The following is a 19,290-nucleotide window of genomic DNA, read 5'->3' on the forward strand; positions in this document are numbered from 1 at the left end:
CCATTTTGAAGTCAATTGCTTCAAGAAGGATTTCACAGTCGGAAGCAATGTGAGGACAATGCTTTTCAGAGGATCAGAAACGTTGAGGTATTTGAGAATACCGTCCACAATGTCATCAAATGAGAACAGCCCAGATGAAGAAGGGGTTTCTGTTCTTAAAATTGGGGCATCAGGGGTTTTGGATGTCCCCGGAAGAGGTGGAAAATCCTGGGTATAATCAGTTCTGCGGAATCAAGGAGGAGTAGAAGTCTCCTTTTTTCCACCACTCCTTGATTTGGGCAAGCTGATTTGGGGTCCTTTATTTGCAACAATCCGCGAACGGATGCGCTTTCGTTTCCGTGCAGAACCTTCCGGAAAACTGAAAGAAGTTCCCTCCTCAGCCAAATCAGAGTCAGTCTCGTCATCTGACAAAAGAGCGAAGGGATTTGTTTCGTTGGTCGATGGCTTGGCTGTCTTAAGCATTTCTGCAAAAGACCGCCTTAAACGTTCCTTAAGGGAGCGTTTCATTTTGTCCCCGAGCTGTTTGTACGCCGGGCACGACGAGAGAGCATGAGGAGGAGTTCCATTGCAGTACACGCATTTTGGTGCAGTAGCTGCGCAGGCGCCATCCTCATGCTTCTCCCCGCATGTGGAGCAGCGTGCCTTGTTGCCGCAGTGGGAGGCCGTATGTCCCAACCGCTTACAATTCTGGCAGTTCATGACCCGAGGTACAAACAACCGCACAGGAAGACGAAGTTTTCCCAGCTCGATGTATTGAGGAAGGGCAGATCCAGAAAAGGTCACCCGAAACGAGTCTGTGGGGGTAAAACTCTTTTTACCCTCGCTGAGCGATACTGACTTCATTCTATGAACGGCCAGTATCTTTACCGGAGGAAGCAAGGGGTTCTTGAATCGGCCAACCGCTTGCTTCTCCAGTATCTCGGGGTTCAGGCTCGCCTCAGTGACCACGCCTTCGATCTCCACATCAGAAGCTGGAATGTACACCCTATATTCCAGTGTGAAAAACTGGGAAACAGCAATTTCATTGGCCTGTTTCAGGTTAGCGACGGTCACACGAAGTTTGTTGTGCCTAACCTTCGTTATTTCGGTCACGGCAGAGAATCATCAGATATCTGAACAACATTCAAGGGTTTGTTTCGTCGAGTCATTCGGGTAGGCCCGCAATCTGGTGCTTTTCTCATCCTGCCCATTGACAGACTGAGACGACGAACCAGGGATGACATCATCATTATTCTGAGATGAATGGTCATCCATGTCGTCTTCTGACAAAACATCCATTTTGTTCAACTAGTGGGAGCGCAAAACGCTCTCCCACTGAACGCACAGACACAATACATAGAAAACACTACAAACACAGAAATACAAAATGAAAATTTAACTAATGGAGGAGGAAAAGAAACAAAAAAAAAACAAAAACTTATCTGATAATTCTATACTTCTACCACCGAGCGTTATATGTGTAGGCGTTTACACAGATGGCTGGAAGAGACGCGCTGCGTGGATGACCTTCGTTGTGGTGCACTTGATCGAGGCTCGGTACTCAGCACACACAGGCGCACGATGATTGATGAACGATGTAGATGTAGAAACGGGTGCTCACACTCGATGATGATGATACGTAAGCGGGTATGCGTGAGCGCGTATGCGTGACCACGCAACGATGATGCCCAAATTGGTTTGCGAATTACCAATAGCACGGATTAATCGTTCCGAAAATGACACTTTCTACTACAAAAAAACTCACTTTTCGATCAATTTACCGGGAACTATGCCAGGAGTCACTTAGTGAGAAAAAACTGATAATTTATATCAAGCGAATACCGAGAAAACTTCCAAAACAACGGAGCGCGAAACAAGTCGACCGTACTTCTTGCTAGGACGCAGTGAGGATGGTTTTTCGCTTTATCAATTCAAAAATTGCGCACCTGGGGGAGTGTTGCGTAAGAAGCCAATCGATGTACCCCTTGACTACGTTTCGGAGTTTAAATGTATGTTTCGGTGTTTTCTGTTGTTTACTAGTACTGTCAACTGGCTTATCACATAGGAACAGTGAAAACAATAGACAGCACAGGTAGACTGAAAATGCTTGAATTTTAAATGGAACGATTGCTTTTCCATAACCAGAAAACATCGAAGCTGTAAGTAAAATTGTATTTCGTTATAAACAATAATGTCAAATAAACTAAATGCATGTGGCAATCAAATAAATGTTAGCATGTGGCAATCCATGAAACTGTGCGTTTAAAAGTTTGCCCTGCTGATGAAACTACCACTTAAATAATCTTATATAAGCATGCAGAGTCCATTTCAAATTCTAAGCAACGTTCATCGACTTGTCTGTGCATAACGTTATCCAAATCATTCATGTCTTTCGGCAGAGCACCAGAGACATAACACCTCTGTGCAGACTTAGTTTTAGTAAGTGCATTACACACCTTGCCATCAATCATTGTTAGCGTCATATCCCCTCCCTCCTAAAATGCTGCGTCATTTGTGGATGGTCCCTTAGTTGGTTGTTTTAATTTACATACCTGCAAGTGTTGGAATGTTTTCTCCAAATGGAACTTCTTCTGTAACCCATCGTTCATTTACGGTCTTAAATCTTTTTTCAATACGATTACATGCATTCCAACGTTTTCGTATCAGAGCACAGCGTTTTTTTACGTATATTCTCACACTACGAAGCACACCAGCACTATTTTTAAAAACGTGATTGTGACGAACGTCCCACGGGCAAATTTTTGTTTTGGTTAAGTAACTAAAAAATCTGCATTATTGACATTTAAAACTTCTGTTTTTTTTTTCGTTATATAGACCTTTCTGACGTTTGTGATATGCACGAATATTAGTGCAGAACTCGGGGTGAATCATATTTAACTAACCGCCAACAAATAATTAAATTCAACGGAAAGAAATCGAGTCCAATTCAAGTCACTTCAGGCGTCCCCCAAGGCTCTCATTTGGGACCTCTTCTTTTTATTCTATACGTAAACGACATTTCTTTCATTCTCAAAAAACTTAAATTGCTTATTTATGCCGACGACATGAAGCTCTTTTTGGAAATAAGAAATGAAAAAGACATCAATATATCCCGGAATGAAATACGCATATTCTACATATGGTGCAAAAAAAGTTTACTAGAATTGAATGTAAATAAATACAACTTAATATCATTTAGCAGGAAAAGAACAACTTCAAATATTTCAATTGCACTAGGAAATCAAAATGTAGAAAAATGTGAAAGAGTGAGGGATTTAGAAATTATCTTAGACTCTAAACTAACTTTCATAGATCATTACAACACAATTATTCACAGAGCAAATAACATGCTAGGCTTTATCAAGCGCTTTTGCTATAACTTTCAGGACCCATACACAATTAAAACACTAGGTATATATTGCCTATGTGAGGTCAATACTGGAATATTGCAGCATTGTATGGTCTCCTTTTTCAATCACGCACGAAGAAAGATTAGAATCCGTACAAAAACAATTTCTATTATACGCTCTTCGTAAATAAGGTTGGACATCATTTCCTCTTCCATCATATGAAGCACGCTGCATGCTTATAAACATACAAAAATTTAAAGAGCGTCGTGAATATGCAATGGTTTCATTTGTAAACGATATCGTTTCGCAGCGCATTGACTCCACAGAACTTTTATCAAAATTCAATTTCCATGCACCTACTCGGCAACTCCGAAATCGAAATTTATTTGCCATAAAACATCATCGCACAAATTATGCAAAATATGGGCCATTAAACCGCATGATGACCTCTTACAATCAATACTGCGAAACCATTGACTTTACAATGTCTCGGCATAAACTAAAACAATATTTTTACTCCATAAGGCAATATAACTCATAAAAAATAGGAAATCTGACACTGCTTAATTTTTATTAAAGACAAAATTATAATTTTAACCTTTTGTCCAAAGTTGAAGAAATAAATAAATAAATTCAAAAAAACAAAACTGTATTCGAATATGGATTAGTCTACGTTGGTTGACGAAATAAATAAATAAATAAATAAATTAGTGTTAGTACAAGAAAACCTTTGAATTTTCCCAAAGTTCTGCACTAAACTTGTGCAATTTACAAACGTCAGAGAAGACTGTTGGCATTGCTAGTACAGTTGGCAACTGGCGAAGTGAGGGTTTTGATCTAATTTCCGTCCTACTAAGCACATCTCGCACTTTACCTCTCTTTTTTGAAAGGGTTTGACCAAAACATGGAATGTTTTCATCAAAGATAACTTCTAAATTTATTCACCTTTCCATACGAACCGTTGGATTTGATAAAGAGTCAATCAATGTTAAGATATTATTAAAAATCTAACACTGCTTCTTCATTCTAAATTCGTCCTACGAGTTTCGATTCCATCCTAAAGCATTGAAACGCCATTAGATTTTCTTCGTCCTAAGGATGATGGTAGAAAAAGTGGATTCGCTAGGAGCGCTTCTTTTGTTTTGAGAACAATGAGTGTAAATAGGTATTCATACAATGCGTTGTAATATGCTTTGTGTTGTGGCTTATAAACTAACGGGTCGGATCAAACGTATGAATGTTTTGTGCATGGTGAAATCATTGATATTATTGATGATTTCTGCTCGATAGAACGGAAATGGGCGATTAGTTCATTAGCTACAACATAAATCATATTAGAGCGCATTGTATGAATATGTACGCGAAAAAAACAAACGAAGCGCTCCTAGCGAATCCTCTTTTTCTACGTTTATCCGTAGGACGAAGAAAATCTAATTGCGTTTCAATGTGTTAGGACGGAATTGAAACTCGTAGGACGAATTTAGAATCAAGCAGCAGTATTAGATTTTGAACAATATCTCAACAGTTTGTGAATCTTGATCAAATCCAACGGTACGTATGGAAAGGTGAATAAATTTAGAAGTCATCTTTGATAGAAATATTATTTTTTTTGTTGAAACCCGTTCAAAAAAGAGAGATAAAGCGCGGGGTGTGCTTAGTAAGACGGAAATTAGATCAAAAATCATACAACTTAGCAATTTTAAAGTAGTCAAAATGCTCAGTGAGTTGGATTATAATTTGTGTTTCTGATTGTTTGTAATCTATTCAGATCAATAACATCTTGTCATGTTTTACACACACATAAATTTATCAACAAATGTAAAAGAATCTACCGTATGCAATATTTAAATGGTGTTATATGAAAATGCCTGCAGTTGCCTGTTGAACTGTGGTCGTTATTTACCCAACAAGTTCTACACTAATCACTGTAAAAAGTTGGCTGCTACTTTTGGCAATATTTTTAATTGACCTATTTATACATAACATTTTTGAGACATTTATGTTTAAATAAATCATGATATAAATAATGGGTATATATTGGATTAGCGTACATGAAATGGTAAACATGAACTAATCAGAAACTGTCAAAAGATGTCACTTTTAATACTGAGCAACTTTGTAGAACATTGTAAAACTGTAGTGAGTAAACCAACAGCGCTAGAGGTGTTGGCCACGCGAATGGCTTCGCTGCCCCACTGTGTGTCGGTAGATCCCTCCCCGAAACCTTAATCCGGTAAGCGGAATGTCTCCATATAGAAAAATAAATCTGATTTTTAACTGTAGCTTAAAATTTCCTCGTATTTAATTTTGAGCCTAAACATCGAAATTACTTACAAGCTTGTATACAAAATTACATATTTGTGCGGTATTGCGCTTAAATTTACATGAAGCAAACTGTAAAATTACGCCAAATCTAGCGTGTGCTATATGTATATCGTAGAAATTTAAATGAATTATTCACACAATAACCTTCGACATCCAGTGGAACATTAATGGTTTCTAAAATATCCTCGGGGACCTGGAGCTCTTGGTAAGGAACCACTTGATGATGAAACTCGCCTTACAAGTGATTCACGCGCGATCCCTCAACCATAACAGATGTCCTTGCTAATCACTTTGCCTCGCCACCCGTCAGTGACCGATACTAAAACGGATTTATCCGACGAAGACACTTGCAAAACTGACCATCCTGGTGGACACCCCTTCCTTACCCATCAATGCCCCTTTCGACCTGGCCTTGAGTCGAAGAGCTTGAAAATTCCATGCAAAAATAAGTGAGTGTCGGTCAGAATGAATCATCTTTTACAAGCTTCAAATGAAATATTTTACCCAGCACTTATAACAGAGAAAATAAATGGTTGTTTACAGTAACGTACGGTGATTTTGTGGGCGTAATTTTCTACATTTTGAAAATTGTAGGCTTGCATCAATAACTCCAACTGCATGGTGTTTTTTTCCCCACGGATAAATCATTTCATATATATTGGCGCTTGCGGTGTTTGGATTAACATTAGCTTTTGTGCCATTTAGCGAATCAACCTCGTGCAATGAATTTCATAGAAACATTGAAAAGATTTAGGTTCTTTCAGTATTCCTACAAAGAACCAGCTGAATTCTATTCCCACCAAATCAAAGTTCCGAATCTAGTTTCGAAATTTTCTGGAATGGATGTATTTAGTGCAAACTACAAGATACCCAATGTGTGTGTTATCATGTCAATAATCTACATGACAGTTTATTTTTGTATCAATACAACATCGGCATACGAATTGCGTCATAGTACGGAAGATCTAATCAATTGTTGGATAACTATTGGTATCGCAATTCAAGGCGCCTCAAAAATCATCACCTTTGCGATATTCCGGAAGAAGCTTGTTTGGCTCCATCAGTACACCGAGATGCTCTACAGGGAGGAATGCAATTCACGTACAAGAGTTCTGTTATCAAAAAACGTATTTCTACTGAGTGTTATTTTAAAGGCTATGCTGGTCTGTTATGCTTTCACGAGTTTTTCATTAGATTTTGCTCCTTTGTTGATACTCGCTTTTACGGGTGAAAAAATGCTACCATTTGGATTCCACGTCCCATTTATTGATCGCTTTTCATTGTCTGGATACACGATCAACTATTTGGTGCAGATCGTTTTGACTGTCTTCGTCTCGTCATGCGACATGGGTCCTGACTGTATTTATATGCTACTTTCGATGAATTCTTTCACACAAATCGATTTGATTATGGAATCTCTAAAGGAACTGAGCCGGCGCATTGAAGCCAATGACATTGAAGTAGATACCTGTTTTGAACACATTATTAAACGACATCAGGAGCATTTACAGTGAGCAGAATTTTATCTATATTTATGTAGGAAATAATAATTTTGAATACTTTTGCAGCTATTTACGACAGGTTGAAACAGTTTTCCGTGTTAATTTTCTCGTGACTTTTGTCAGTTTGTCATCGGTTTTGGTGCTTTCTCTATTTGCAGTAGTTACGGTAACATATTTGTTATTGAAAGAATTCGAACCATACTTAAAACAAATATTTCACAGCTTTCATGGTATCAAGGAATTGTGTTTATTTTATTCGTAAGCTATCAACTGTTTTTCGGATGCTTTCTTGGTACATTTCTTGCAATTAAGGTAATAGTGGCTTATTAGAAATAATGAATTTATAATCATAAACCCATTATTTTCGTCCCTCAGAACGAACAGTTTCAGCGTGAAATTTACAACATCCCATGGTACAGACTGTCGATAGTGAACCAAAAATCGCTTCGGTTTCTATTAAAAGCCGCTCAGGAACCTGTTTGTTTAACCCTTATTTTCGCCCCTTTAAACATGCCTACATTTCTTCAAGTCTACAAAACCATTTACAGCATCTTTACCATGCTGCTCACTGTTCGAGATGAGTGAAAACAAAGATACCTAATCAAAAATGCAACACAGTAATGGAAAAGATCACGAAAAGTTAGAATGGCTTACAAACTTTTCCGGTACATATTTTGATTACTCACGAAAATGAAAATGATAAGTAGCTAACGTAAAGATCCGAAATCCAATCAATTAGTTCACAAATCTGTTCAACTTTATATGCTAATTACACTGGAGTGCAAACACAAGTCTCTAAGACAGATAATTTTGTTGCTACACAAGATTCCACGAGAGAGAAAAGACCATATTTGTGTTCCATGAGGCCCCCTGGGTGTAAGTGTCCCTAGCTCGAGGAAAGTACTAAAAAGTATCACCCTGTTCCTTTGGCTCCTTATCAGGATTTGTTACCTGTAAGCAGGGATCCCAGGTGTGTTTAGAATACATCTTCATGGTGATGGGCGAAATTTAATCACCATTGCTTTCAAATTTGCGATGGGAGTTGTTCAGATTCACCTTTTGGTAGAGTTCGGTGGCGAGAAGTTCTAGACGAGGAATGCTCTGCTGTTTTAAGGATGCTACCTTGGATCTAGCGGTCAGCAGGGCTACTTTTACTGCTCCAAAAGAGTCTGCCGATCGAATGTAGCAGCACGCGCCGTATTCGTGCTGAGAAGCGTCTAAGAAGAAGTGGTACTGAACGCTTGAGGGAGTCGAAGAAAGAATGTACCGCTCGTTACGAAGGCTGTTGAGAAGAGGTAGCTGAGAACGGTAGATATTCCAACGTTCCCTTAGTGGCATCGAAAGTTCTTGGTCCCAGTTCCAAACCTTGCCGTCATCGTCCTTCAACGTCCAGAGTGCTTGCATGAAGAGTTTGGCAGAGATTACAACCGGACCCAGTAGATCTCAAGTGGTCGAAGAGACGAGAAATTTGCGACAACGTGATTCGCTTGGTGAGAGGAGAATCAGACGAGTCTGCCAGAAGCTCGATGCGGTATTTTAGCAGATCTGATGCGGGTTTCCAATGAAGACCCAAAGACTTGATGCAGTCACGATCCAGGTCAATGCAGGCTTTGAGTGCTCGATTTTCTGGTGCGAGGCCATCCAGAACAGTTTCTTGGTTGGATGCCCACTTACGAAGTTGGAATCTGCCCTTAGCAAGGAGTGCTTCCAGTTGCTGACGGAGTTCGATTGCTTCTTCGACGCTTTTTGCTCCCGAGAAAAGGTCGTTTACGTAGAAGTCCTTACGTAGAATCTCAACTGCTTCAGGGAAACTCTCTTGCTCGTCATCTGCCAGTTGCAGGAGAACTTGAGTAGCGAGGTGCGCTTGCAGTGCCGTATGTGACTGTTAGGAGCTCGTAGGGACCTAATGGTAGGTCCGGCGATGGCGTCCAAACGATTCGTAGAAGCGCGGGCGCTCATCTACGAGAAGTTGCCGATACATTTGCTTTGCGTCAGCGATTATCATGACTCGACGGAATCTGGAGCGCATGATAATTGAAGGGATGTCTTGCTGAACGGTTGTACCTACCATGAGTGCGTCGTTGAGTGATGGTCCTTCCGAAGTCTTGCATGACGCATCGAATACCACTCGCAGCTTCGTGGTAGTGCTCTCTTCTCGAACCACAGGCGTGGCGCGGTGAGGCATGTGCAGGCATACAAAAAGTACCGCCTCATGACAGTATTCCAACGGCTGTCGCTTTCTTTTTCCTACGACAGCCTTGAGATTGAGCTATAAGCGACAGCCCACAGTGAGGCTGTTATACGACATGCAACGTTGCCGTCTTGTGCAGTACACGACAGCTCGTTCTTAGTCATGTATTTTGTTCGTTCGGCTATGACAGCCTCGGATGGTCATTCGTTACGTTCCTCGTACATACAACAAGCAGTCCGTCAAACTGCCGATTCGTTGCTGCTGGCTTTGAAATTTTGTTTGTGTGTCGTAAGACTGCTACTACACTACCAGTGTGGCGCCGGAGCTCGTTCGGTTGATATCACGTTCGTGCTGCCCATTGCAAAATTTTCATCCGATTTTTTTTTAAAAACGCACGGTCTCCGACGAAAAATATAAGCCTACCCGACACCAACCTGACTTCTATCAAACCCCAACCCGATGTTGGCCCGACATTGACCCGACATAAACACATAATTGACCCGACATCGACCCGACATTTGGCCGACGTCGACCGTAAATTGACCTTACATTGATCCGACATCGGGCCGACATATCTGTTCGGGATCATTCTTCTGGGTTTCTTCCATACTCTACTGCCGTATATTAATTGTATATAATGTCTCGTGACAGCCTTTTCGTGACAGCCACTTGGGTAAGCTGAGGGATGTCGTCGGTTTGTGAAGGCTGTTATGACGACAGAAACATTGAGAACCTGGTAATAAAGAAATGTATAAATACAGCCCATTCGGTTCACTACGTTCCAAGCACGATGATTTTAGCAAAGCGGGTATAGATGCGACTGTTCTAATACAGCTTTCATTCGTTGGTGCGTGCGCTGTTGCCAATACACTTCGAATTCAGATCTGAACGTACGGTAGCAAGCGGTAGTAAAGCACACAAAGCAACAGTCAATTCAGGTATAAACCAACTGTCGCGAGGAGGCTGTACTTTTTGGAAGCCTGGGCATGTGATAACATGGAGATGGAGACGCTTGGTAGTCAAACACTTGCTTCATGTGGCTCAAAGTCAGATACTTATCCATGAAATCACGATATTGCTTGGCAAGGTCTGCGCTACGACCAAGACGACCTTCCAGCATTCGAAAACGACGACCAGTAGTGCGACGGTTGTCGCCAAGTTGCTTTATGACGTCATCCTTCAGTGGCAAGCGAACGATGTACCTTCCTTCAGAATTGCGCCTGACCGCGCGTCGAAAGTGTTCTTCGCAAGTGGTTTCTTCGACGGAGTACGCTGTCGATGTGCTGTCTTTCTCGATCGTCCAGAACTTTTCCATTAGCTGATGAATATCTGAAACTGTAGCGACGTTAGCAACGACGAGAGCGGTAGACGGATTGATCGTGGACTTCCCAGCTACTACCCAACCAAAGACGGAGTTGACCAGCACTGGAAGATAGTCGCCGAGAGGAATTCGTTGACCAGAACAAAAAAATTTTCGGCTCCAATAATGATGTCGATCGGATTGGTGCTGTCAAACGACGGATCTGCAAGCTGAATGCTAGGTGGCATGTCCCATGTCAAAGTTTCGACGGATGTAGCTGGTAGATCGACGGTCACCTTCGGCAGAACGAGGAATTCGACGTTGGTGGAGTACTCACCAACTCGAGAACGGATAGTGGACGTAAACTTCAGCTTAGCTTGAGTGAATGCTTGACCGATTCCGGTGATCGACAGGTAAATCTTCTTCCTTTGAGCCTTGATGCGTTGTGAAAAGCGTTATGTTATAAAGCAGCATTCGCTACCTGAGTCCAGGAGAGCGCGAGCGACGTGTTGGACTCCTTCGTCGTCGATCAAGATGATGACCGCAGTTGCTAGAAGGATTGCCTTCCGCTTGTGGCCAGCGGAAACACAACTGATCGACTCGACGACCGTAGCAGATGCTGACGTGGTCGGAGGATCGGTTGCTGGAGCAGGTGTAACAGATTTCGGTTGCTGGGAGCTAATAGGTTTCAAATTCCACGACGAAGAAGAATGGTTCGAGCAGGGCAGGGTATGATGACGTCCACGACACTTGCGGCAATTAGTGGACGACGAACAATCCCTCGAGAGATGGCCTTTTCGCAGGCACTTCCGGCAAAGTTGATGACGACAGACTTCCTTCTCCTTTTCTTCCACCAAAAGCTTCGAAAAATTCGAGACCAATCGACGAGTGGACCACAAAAAAAAACGTGGAACTTTAATCAATTATCTAGTTTTCCATCGAAGACGGGGAGTTTAACGTCGGGCAACCGCACCTGCGATGTCGACAGAGGGAATTGCATCTCTGATTGATTGGAAGAATAGTGCACTAATAAAATTTCAAATATTGTTTTTATGTGTACACATAAAAGTCATTTGTAACCACACATACTATTAATTTAACTCATAAATTTCATGTGTGCTTCTGGGTAGATTCTGTTTATGAGCGGTCACATGACAATCATGTGGAGTTTCACATGAAAATTCATGACTGAAAATGTGTGCAATTCTATTAGTGTGGGTTGGCGTAATTGGGTTTTTATTTCAGGCCAGTAGAAAGCCCTTTACATAATAGTAGGCAGACTCATGCGACGTCCGCTCCTTCAGGTGGGTCTCGATGGCAGCTTCATCGAGCGTCTCCAGCTCGCTCTGGACGGTATTGTAGTCCGTCCACAGTCTGATCAGACTTTCGAGGCGGACAGGCACTTCGTCAGCCTGTATCTCATCATCATAGGCGTCTACGAACGCCTTGATTAAGTTAAGCGACGTCACCAAACTTTTAAGTCGCAGTTTCAGCGACTTGATGCGGTGCTCGGTCGACATTGAAGAATTTGATCTGCAGCTGCAGCTGCAATGGCGATTCGTTCCACCACGGGAAGTTTCCAGAACGGTTGGAGTTTCGACGACTAATCCGGCTCGATGGACCAAATGTTCGATAGATCTTCAGAGAACAGCTTTTCTGTGCTCAAATTTCTTCTTTTAAGAGCACTAAAGATCACAACGGAAACGCTTATCGCAGGTAAGTTCTTTTTTTGTTCATTCTTCTCTTTTCAGGCACTTGAGACACGTTTGTACCGGGAATCAGCACGCAGGCTCGTACACATTATCTTTATTGTTCACTACTTTAACTATTTAACTATTTTATTATTCATTAAACTACAAAATATTATTCCAATAAATCAATTTTTCATGCAAGAAATGCACACTGTAAAGGTTTTTTCAACTGAGCAGTTTTGACAAACAAAGGACAGGCAAGAACAGCACATTGATTTTGTCCTCATTGGTATTTTATCATTGCTGTTATTCCACATGCTATGCAATGTGTGAATTTCAATAGAAGATTCCGAATTCCATCACTAACGTCTTGTGGAAGGTGACCAGCTGCCAATCGGTTCTCCATTTGTTCCATCGACAGTTTTTCTGAAAGAATTCGCAAAAATTCGGAATGTCGGCTAAGATTCGAGTTTTCCCAATTTGGATTCAGCTCAATAAAAATCATATAGGTATATGCGTTCATAATTTCAATGAAAATTTGTTTTCTCCACAATGGACTTCTCCTTGCAACGGTTTTATTTCTCGTTCTTTGATCTCTTGCATCGACACCACCCTTGGTATGGTTGTAATATTGCACAACATCCGGTTTTGCAATTCGAGGATCTGTTTCCTGGATCCTCTTTGAAGTAAAGAATACGATGGGCTTCTTGCACTTGCGTTCAAAATATGACGTCAAGGTAATAAATCCGCTAAATCTTTGGATGGTTGAATTAGCTTGTCGTCCTTTTGATATATGAAATTCTGGTGGAATGAAGGGTTTGTTTGATCTCACCTTTTTCTGTATAAAAAGTGCTGTTATGCCACAGGTAGTTTACGAGGTCTATGGATGAGAAAAAATTATCTGCTGATACCTCTCTCCATTCATGCAAATATGGAGAGACGAGATCAGTAACCACCCGCATAGCTTGATTTTTTCGGGTATTTAATTCACCTTGCCCTATATACTTGCAAGTTTAGTATATATCCTTGAATTGACAAACAAACCCATATTTTGATCCTATATTTTCCAGGTTTCGGCGGAATGGGTAGTGTCCTGTGGATACGAAGAAATGTAAACCCATTTTTTTTATCAAATCGTGAATTCATTTTATACATATATCATGGAAAACAGATCTGGCAATGTGAACTAGGGTAAGTGAGCCAGTTTTTTTGTCCTATTGGTCTTCTAATGGGCCCTCCTTTATTTTACATTATATTCATTCTTATCAAATTTATTTCGATGCAAGGTGAGAACATAGATTTTGCCGTACCCACCACTTACCCTATCGCTTTTTTCTAACGTCGTTCATATTCATCATGTGGTCACCAGCATGAGAATTAGGGTGGTTCAAGTTTGAATGGCAGATCACAACCTTTTGCTCCACACTGCTCTTTAGATCTTACCGCAAATCCAGATCATAGGGGAATATGAATACACGGAAACTTGGCTAGATGGGAGGATCAATTCAGTGCAACTGTTTGGTGACTCTTTTACTGTCTACAGATTAGACCGTAATTCATCCAACAGCATTCGTACTCGCGGTGGTGGTGTCCTCATCGCTGTTTCTAACGCATTCGCCTCCTGCGTAATCTCCAACGAACTATTTACTACAATTGAAGCGGTTTGGGTTAAGGTCAGCCTCATTTCGCGGAACATCCTCATTGGAGCGGTTTATATTCCCCCTGAACGTCGACATGACTGCAGCACAATGCAGCTTCATCTGGATACTACAGAATTTGCATCGTCCATGGCTGATATAACGGATGTGCTTCTTCTGCTTGGTGATTTTAATCAGCCTGAGCTTAGCTGGTCACCGTCAGCCCAGGGTTATGAGTTTCCAGATCCGATTGCATCTTCAACTACTCCTGCCAGCCGCTTTCTTGTTGAACTGAGCCAGATAAACCTTATTCCCAATTTCCAGTCTCGTTTTCTTGACTTGGTTTTTGTTAGCGAAAGTGCACTTCTGGACTGTGTCGTCGCTGAAGCGCCTGACGTAATCGTTCTTCTTGACAATTTCCTCCCTGCTTTGGATAGATCTATCGCGAATGGATCTCAAATTCGTTTTGATGAAACCATGACTGCCACTCGGCTCAATTTCCGGAAGACCGATTTCCGTTTGCTGAGGCGTTCCTTGTCCCGGATCAACTGGAACGTGTTGAATGACTTTGATATCGATACAGCAGCCGGTCGCTATAATAGCCTTTTGCGCGACTGTGTTTGTGCTTCAGTACCGAAGTGCATACCTCCAAGAAAACTGCCTTGGTCTAACGCTACTCTCCGCAACCTGAAACGCGTGCGATCTAGAGCACTCCGTGCTCTCACTCATCGACGATGTACTCTTACCAAGCGAATTTTTTCAATTGCCAGCAATGATTATCGTCACTACAACAAGCTTCTTTACAAGAGATATGTAATTCGTACTCAACATAATCTGCAATGCCACCCCAAGGGATTCTGGTCGTTTGTGAATACGAAGAGGAAGAAAGCTGGGCTGCCGTCAAAAATGTTTCTCGGTAATGACGTAGCCTTGACAACTGAGGACAAATGCAGCCTATTTGCTAGGCACTTCTTAAGCGTCTTGTCGAATGACTCCCCATCGCAAGCAGAAATTGAGCGAGCCGTCCGTGATGTGCCAACCGACGACGTAAACATGGATGTTTTTGCCGTAGATGTACAAATGGTTCTCTCTGTGATGAGTAAAACTAAATCATCATTTTCACCAGGTCCGAGTGTTATTCCATCTGCTGTCCTAAAAAAAATGCTCCGATATCTTAGCTGCTCCGTTGTCCTTGCTCTTCAACCTGTCAACAGACATTTCCCGCACTATGGAAACTCTCTACTATGTTACCTGTTTTCAAGAAAGAAGACAAATGCAATGTGGAAAACTTCTGTGGGATTACCTAGCTTGGGGTTGAATCTAAGTTGTTTGAGTCGCTGATAAGTGACAGATTGTTTGCTTCCTACAAGCAATACATAAGTACATGTCAACATGGTTTCTTTCCTGGCCGCTCCGTGGAAACTAATCTCGTCAGCTTTACGTCGTTCTGTATGGAAAATGTATGAAAGAAACTTCAAGTGGATGCCATCTACACTGATCTTAAAGCTGCGATTGATAGAGTTGTGCACGACGCTCTGCTATCAAAGCTAGAAAAAATTGGATGTTCTGTTTCCTACTGCAGCTGGCTTAAATCGTACCTCGTGCAACGTGAAGTTACTGTATGCATTGGAAACTACTCATCGTACTGTTTCTCGAACAGATCATAAATTCCACAGGGTAGCACTTTGGGACCACTGCTCTTCTCTTTATTTGTGAACGATGTAACGTTTATTGTACTACGTGGAGGTAAATTGTTTTTTGCTGATGACTTGAAGATTTATCTAGTCGTTCGAGGCTATGCCGACTGTTTAGAACTACAAAACCTTCTTGAAATCTGTAACGATTGGTGTGAACGTAATTTTATGGTCCTGTGCGTCTCAAAGTGCTGCGTAATTAGTTTCCGTCGAACTAGAACTGGCGTTTTGTTTGATTATAACGTTGCTGGGACTGCAGCTCAACGTGTCAATCACGTTGAAGACTTCGGTGTCATGTTGAATGAAAAGCTCACATACACTCGCCTCTTCTCAACCATGATCGACAAAGCTAATCGTCAGCTTGGATTCATGTTCAAGATATCTAAGGAATTTCGTGATCCTCTGTGTTTTAAAGCCCTTTACTGTTCATTGGTACGCTCACTACTGGAATTCGCGTTTGTTGTCTGGAATCCCTACCAAGCAGTATGGAGAGAACGATTCGAAGCTGTTCAACGCAAATTCGTCAGATACGCACTGCACTATCTTCCATGGAGTGACCCACTGAATTTACCACCGTATGCTGACCGCTGTCGTTTACTGGGTTTAGATACTCTTGCTAAGCGAAGAAACATATCGCAGGGTCGTCTTCGTTGCTAAAGTTTTGCTCGCAGAATATGATGTTTCTGAGTTACTGGTCAAAATTAATCTGTATGCTCCTGCCCGAACACTCTGTCTGAGAACCTTGCTACATGAAGTAGTACATGCAATCAACTATGTTGCAAACAGTTCCTTTGTCGCCATGATTCATCAATTCAACGAAGCCTATTTGACTTTGACATCAATGCCTCCCAGGTTTCGTCATCGTTTGCTGTCGGCCGATTTTTAATTTTTTATGAGTGCCTACATTTAGATTTAAGTGTTTCATTGAGACTATCAAGTCAGATGGACTATAATAATAATAATAAATTAATAAACAAATTCGTTAAAATTTGGCACAGTTGTTGGATGTTGACCCAACTTAATCATCGTATAAGGCCAACTGTTCTGCCTGACAAAGTTTTAAGGCTCCCTATATGAGGCTTTTAAAGATTTGAATCAAAGAATTAAATTCAAACCACATTTTCTTTCAAACTCTTAAGCAATATTTTAAAGTAAATGGATTTGGAAGGGTCGGCATTAAGGGAGACCATTGAAGCTATTTAGTTACGAATGCTACGTTAAATACAATATCTACTTATCAGGATTGGTTGTGCCAGAATACTTACAAAAGGTGTGTTCAATTTTATTATGATTTTTTTTTTGCCAAGAGAATTATTGTCATCCTCCTCACCAGATCTATCATTCACATGCAACGATGCCTTTTGACTTTGAATTAATCAGATCAATCATCCGTTACCAACGCTCCCTTGGTCAATTATCATCGATTCTTAATGCAGTGTAGGGATGCTTTAGTTGGGAATCCTGCTCGTAATCGCTATTAACTCTGACACTGCCAAAGGTCGAATTTAATTATTAAGATTTAGATGCCTTTACGTAGGTGGTTTGATCGTGTGAATAAGACATGTGCACGAAGTTCTATGCAATTATCTACTCGTGGTTGATAATTGATTATCTGCTTCTAACGGTGTGAGATTGTTGCATCTGCGGAAATAATTGTTCCGTTACTTTAATAATTTAAACTCAATTCTAGAAAATGTAACATCTTCAGTGGAATAACATAACTATTCTTTGTTATAAATACTTACAGTGCAATCATATATTTAGTCAGTTTTAAACATGGATTTTATTAGAAAACTTGGCAATCATCGCATTTTTCAGCGTGAGATTCGATCAGCAGGTCAGTTCTATCAGGAAATGATAGAACGCTGTGCAAAAATGTACAAAATTTTAGGATTTAACAGTTTTAGCAGGAACATGTATTTAATAAATCTATTTTTCTTGGTAACTATGATGATCTTAGTCATCTATTTCTATCTTTTCACCACATCAACATATTATTATCGTCATGATATTGAGAAAATTTTGCATAATATCACTACTTTCGGATTCTCGATACAGGTAGCTTCAGTATTATTTTGATTTTGTGAATATATGACATATTTTATTTCTATTTCCAACTATTTTAGATGTCTGCAAAAATTTACTTGTTCGTTATATGTCAAAAGAGGATTACAGAAATACATGAGTTAAACCTAATATTTTTTGAAGATAACTGTTCCAACTCTAGCAACGTCAAGAATGCTTTGGTCAAGAATGCCATGCTCACCAATGTAGTACTGAAGTTGACTGCAATGAGTACAGTCATGTTGTGCGTTATATTGGCATTTGCTCCAGTTTTATATAGCATAATTACCTCAGATAAGCTATTGCCCTATGGTTTTGAATGGGTCCACTCCAATACATGGACTGCCTACTTTATTAACTATCCTTTTCAGTGTATCACTACATCCTATGTTGCGCTAGCTACAGTTTCGACGGACGCAACATTCATTCTCTACTTATTGACAGGTTGTGGTAAAGTAGACACACTCATCGCTATGTTTCAAGATCTGAATGTCATGATTGAAAGAAATGTGAGCGAACATGGAACTACAGAACAGCTTACAAAAATCATAAAACTTAACCAGCATTTGAAGTGGTACATGGCAAGTGTTGAAAAGACTTTCAAAGGATATTTCTTAGTAACACTGGGATGTCTTTCTCTTAATATGATCATTTCTGCAACCGCTGTCATTTTGGTGAACCAAAGTTTATATGAATTCAATACCAGTAATAATGTTCCTTTCATTACAGATCAACTGGTTCATGGGAGTAGTAGTCGTACTGTTTTCAACAATTCAACTGTTTTACGTATGTTTTCTCGGCACCTTCTGGCAGATTAAGGTATGATATAAGACATCCATTTTTCAAATCTCATTTTATCATCTGTTCTTCTAGAATGATGAGCTATTGATTGAAGTATGGTTTTTCGATTGGTATAAACTGTCCGTGAAAAATCAGAAATCATATCTTCTGTTTCTAAATGCTGCTCAAGCTCCAGCTACTTTAACGGCAATCTTCATACCACTGAACATGTCCGCTTATCTGACTGTAAGTTTGGAAACGATGGTTTAATATCAGTTTTAAGCGCACATCCTTTTTTTTCCAGATTCATAAAACTTTGTATTCGATATGTATGATTCTTAGTCAGTTTTCAGAGTAAACTTTTTGAGCACATGCATTCCGATATTTAATTATGGTTCTATAATCGGTGTCTTGGAGTTATATTCACAGAGCAAAGAATATCAATTTAACCTTTATACAAATATAACTTATCAAAAATCAAAATTGTTTTTGCAACCTACACAATCGTTTTATTGCATTGAGATTTTCTCTACCGAACACGAATAATACACACTGAAAAAATCCACACGTCTGATCGAAGTGTTTAAAACACCGGATTTTTCATATGCACAATCACATTTAATTTAAATGTATTTCATTATGTTTCAATGTGTTATACACGATGATTACTAGTGTTTCAAACTTTGAAATGTTGATAACTTTCTCTACCAATTCAAGTGTATTGCACATTGAATCACACTTCTGTTCAAATCAGTTGGATTTGGAGTATTTTGCATT

At 40.4% G+C, this 19,290-nt stretch overlaps 2 protein-coding genes across 2 annotated transcripts; both read left to right on the plus strand.

The window, feature by feature from the left end:
- Window positions 1-6,376: 6,376 nt before the first annotated feature.
- LOC135701670 (uncharacterized) lies at window positions 6,377-7,168 on the plus strand. The gene has a single exon (XM_065222527.1). It carries the CDS (start codon window positions 6,377-6,379, stop codon window positions 7,166-7,168), a length of 792 nt encoding a protein of 263 aa, XP_065078599.1.
- Window positions 7,169-17,616: 10,448 nt separating this feature from the next.
- On the plus strand, window positions 17,617-18,871 carry LOC135701671 (uncharacterized). The gene is made up of 5 exons (XM_065222528.1): window positions 17,617-17,727; window positions 17,796-18,407; window positions 18,463-18,552; window positions 18,607-18,759; window positions 18,818-18,871. Exons 1-5 carry the CDS (start codon window positions 17,617-17,619, stop codon window positions 18,869-18,871), a joined length of 1,020 nt encoding a protein of 339 aa, XP_065078600.1.
- Window positions 18,872-19,290: the final 419 nt, after the last annotated feature.

This window comes from Ochlerotatus camptorhynchus, unplaced genomic scaffold (assembly GCF_037179485.1).
Source record: "Ochlerotatus camptorhynchus isolate MF236.1 unplaced genomic scaffold, CSIRO-AGI_Acam_v1.1 ptg000171l, whole genome shotgun sequence".
Lineage (NCBI taxonomy): Eukaryota > Metazoa > Arthropoda > Insecta > Diptera > Culicidae > Ochlerotatus > Ochlerotatus camptorhynchus.

Excerpts from the sequence above, each read along its gene's own strand:
- LOC135701670 (XM_065222527.1), top strand. The coding sequence starts at position 6,377 with ATGAATTTCATAGAAACATTGAAAAGATTTAGGTTCTTTCAGTATTCC.
- LOC135701671 (XM_065222528.1), top strand. The coding sequence starts at position 17,617 with ATGATGATCTTAGTCATCTATTTCTATCTTTTCACCACATCAACATAT. Across the intron at positions 18,408-18,462 it reads CTGCAACCGCTGTCATTTTG|ATCAACTGGTTCATGGGAGT; the intron begins GTGAACCAAAGT and ends CTTTCATTACAG. Across the intron at positions 18,760-18,817 it reads ACATGTCCGCTTATCTGACT|ATTCATAAAACTTTGTATTC; the intron begins GTAAGTTTGGAA and ends TTTTTTTTCCAG.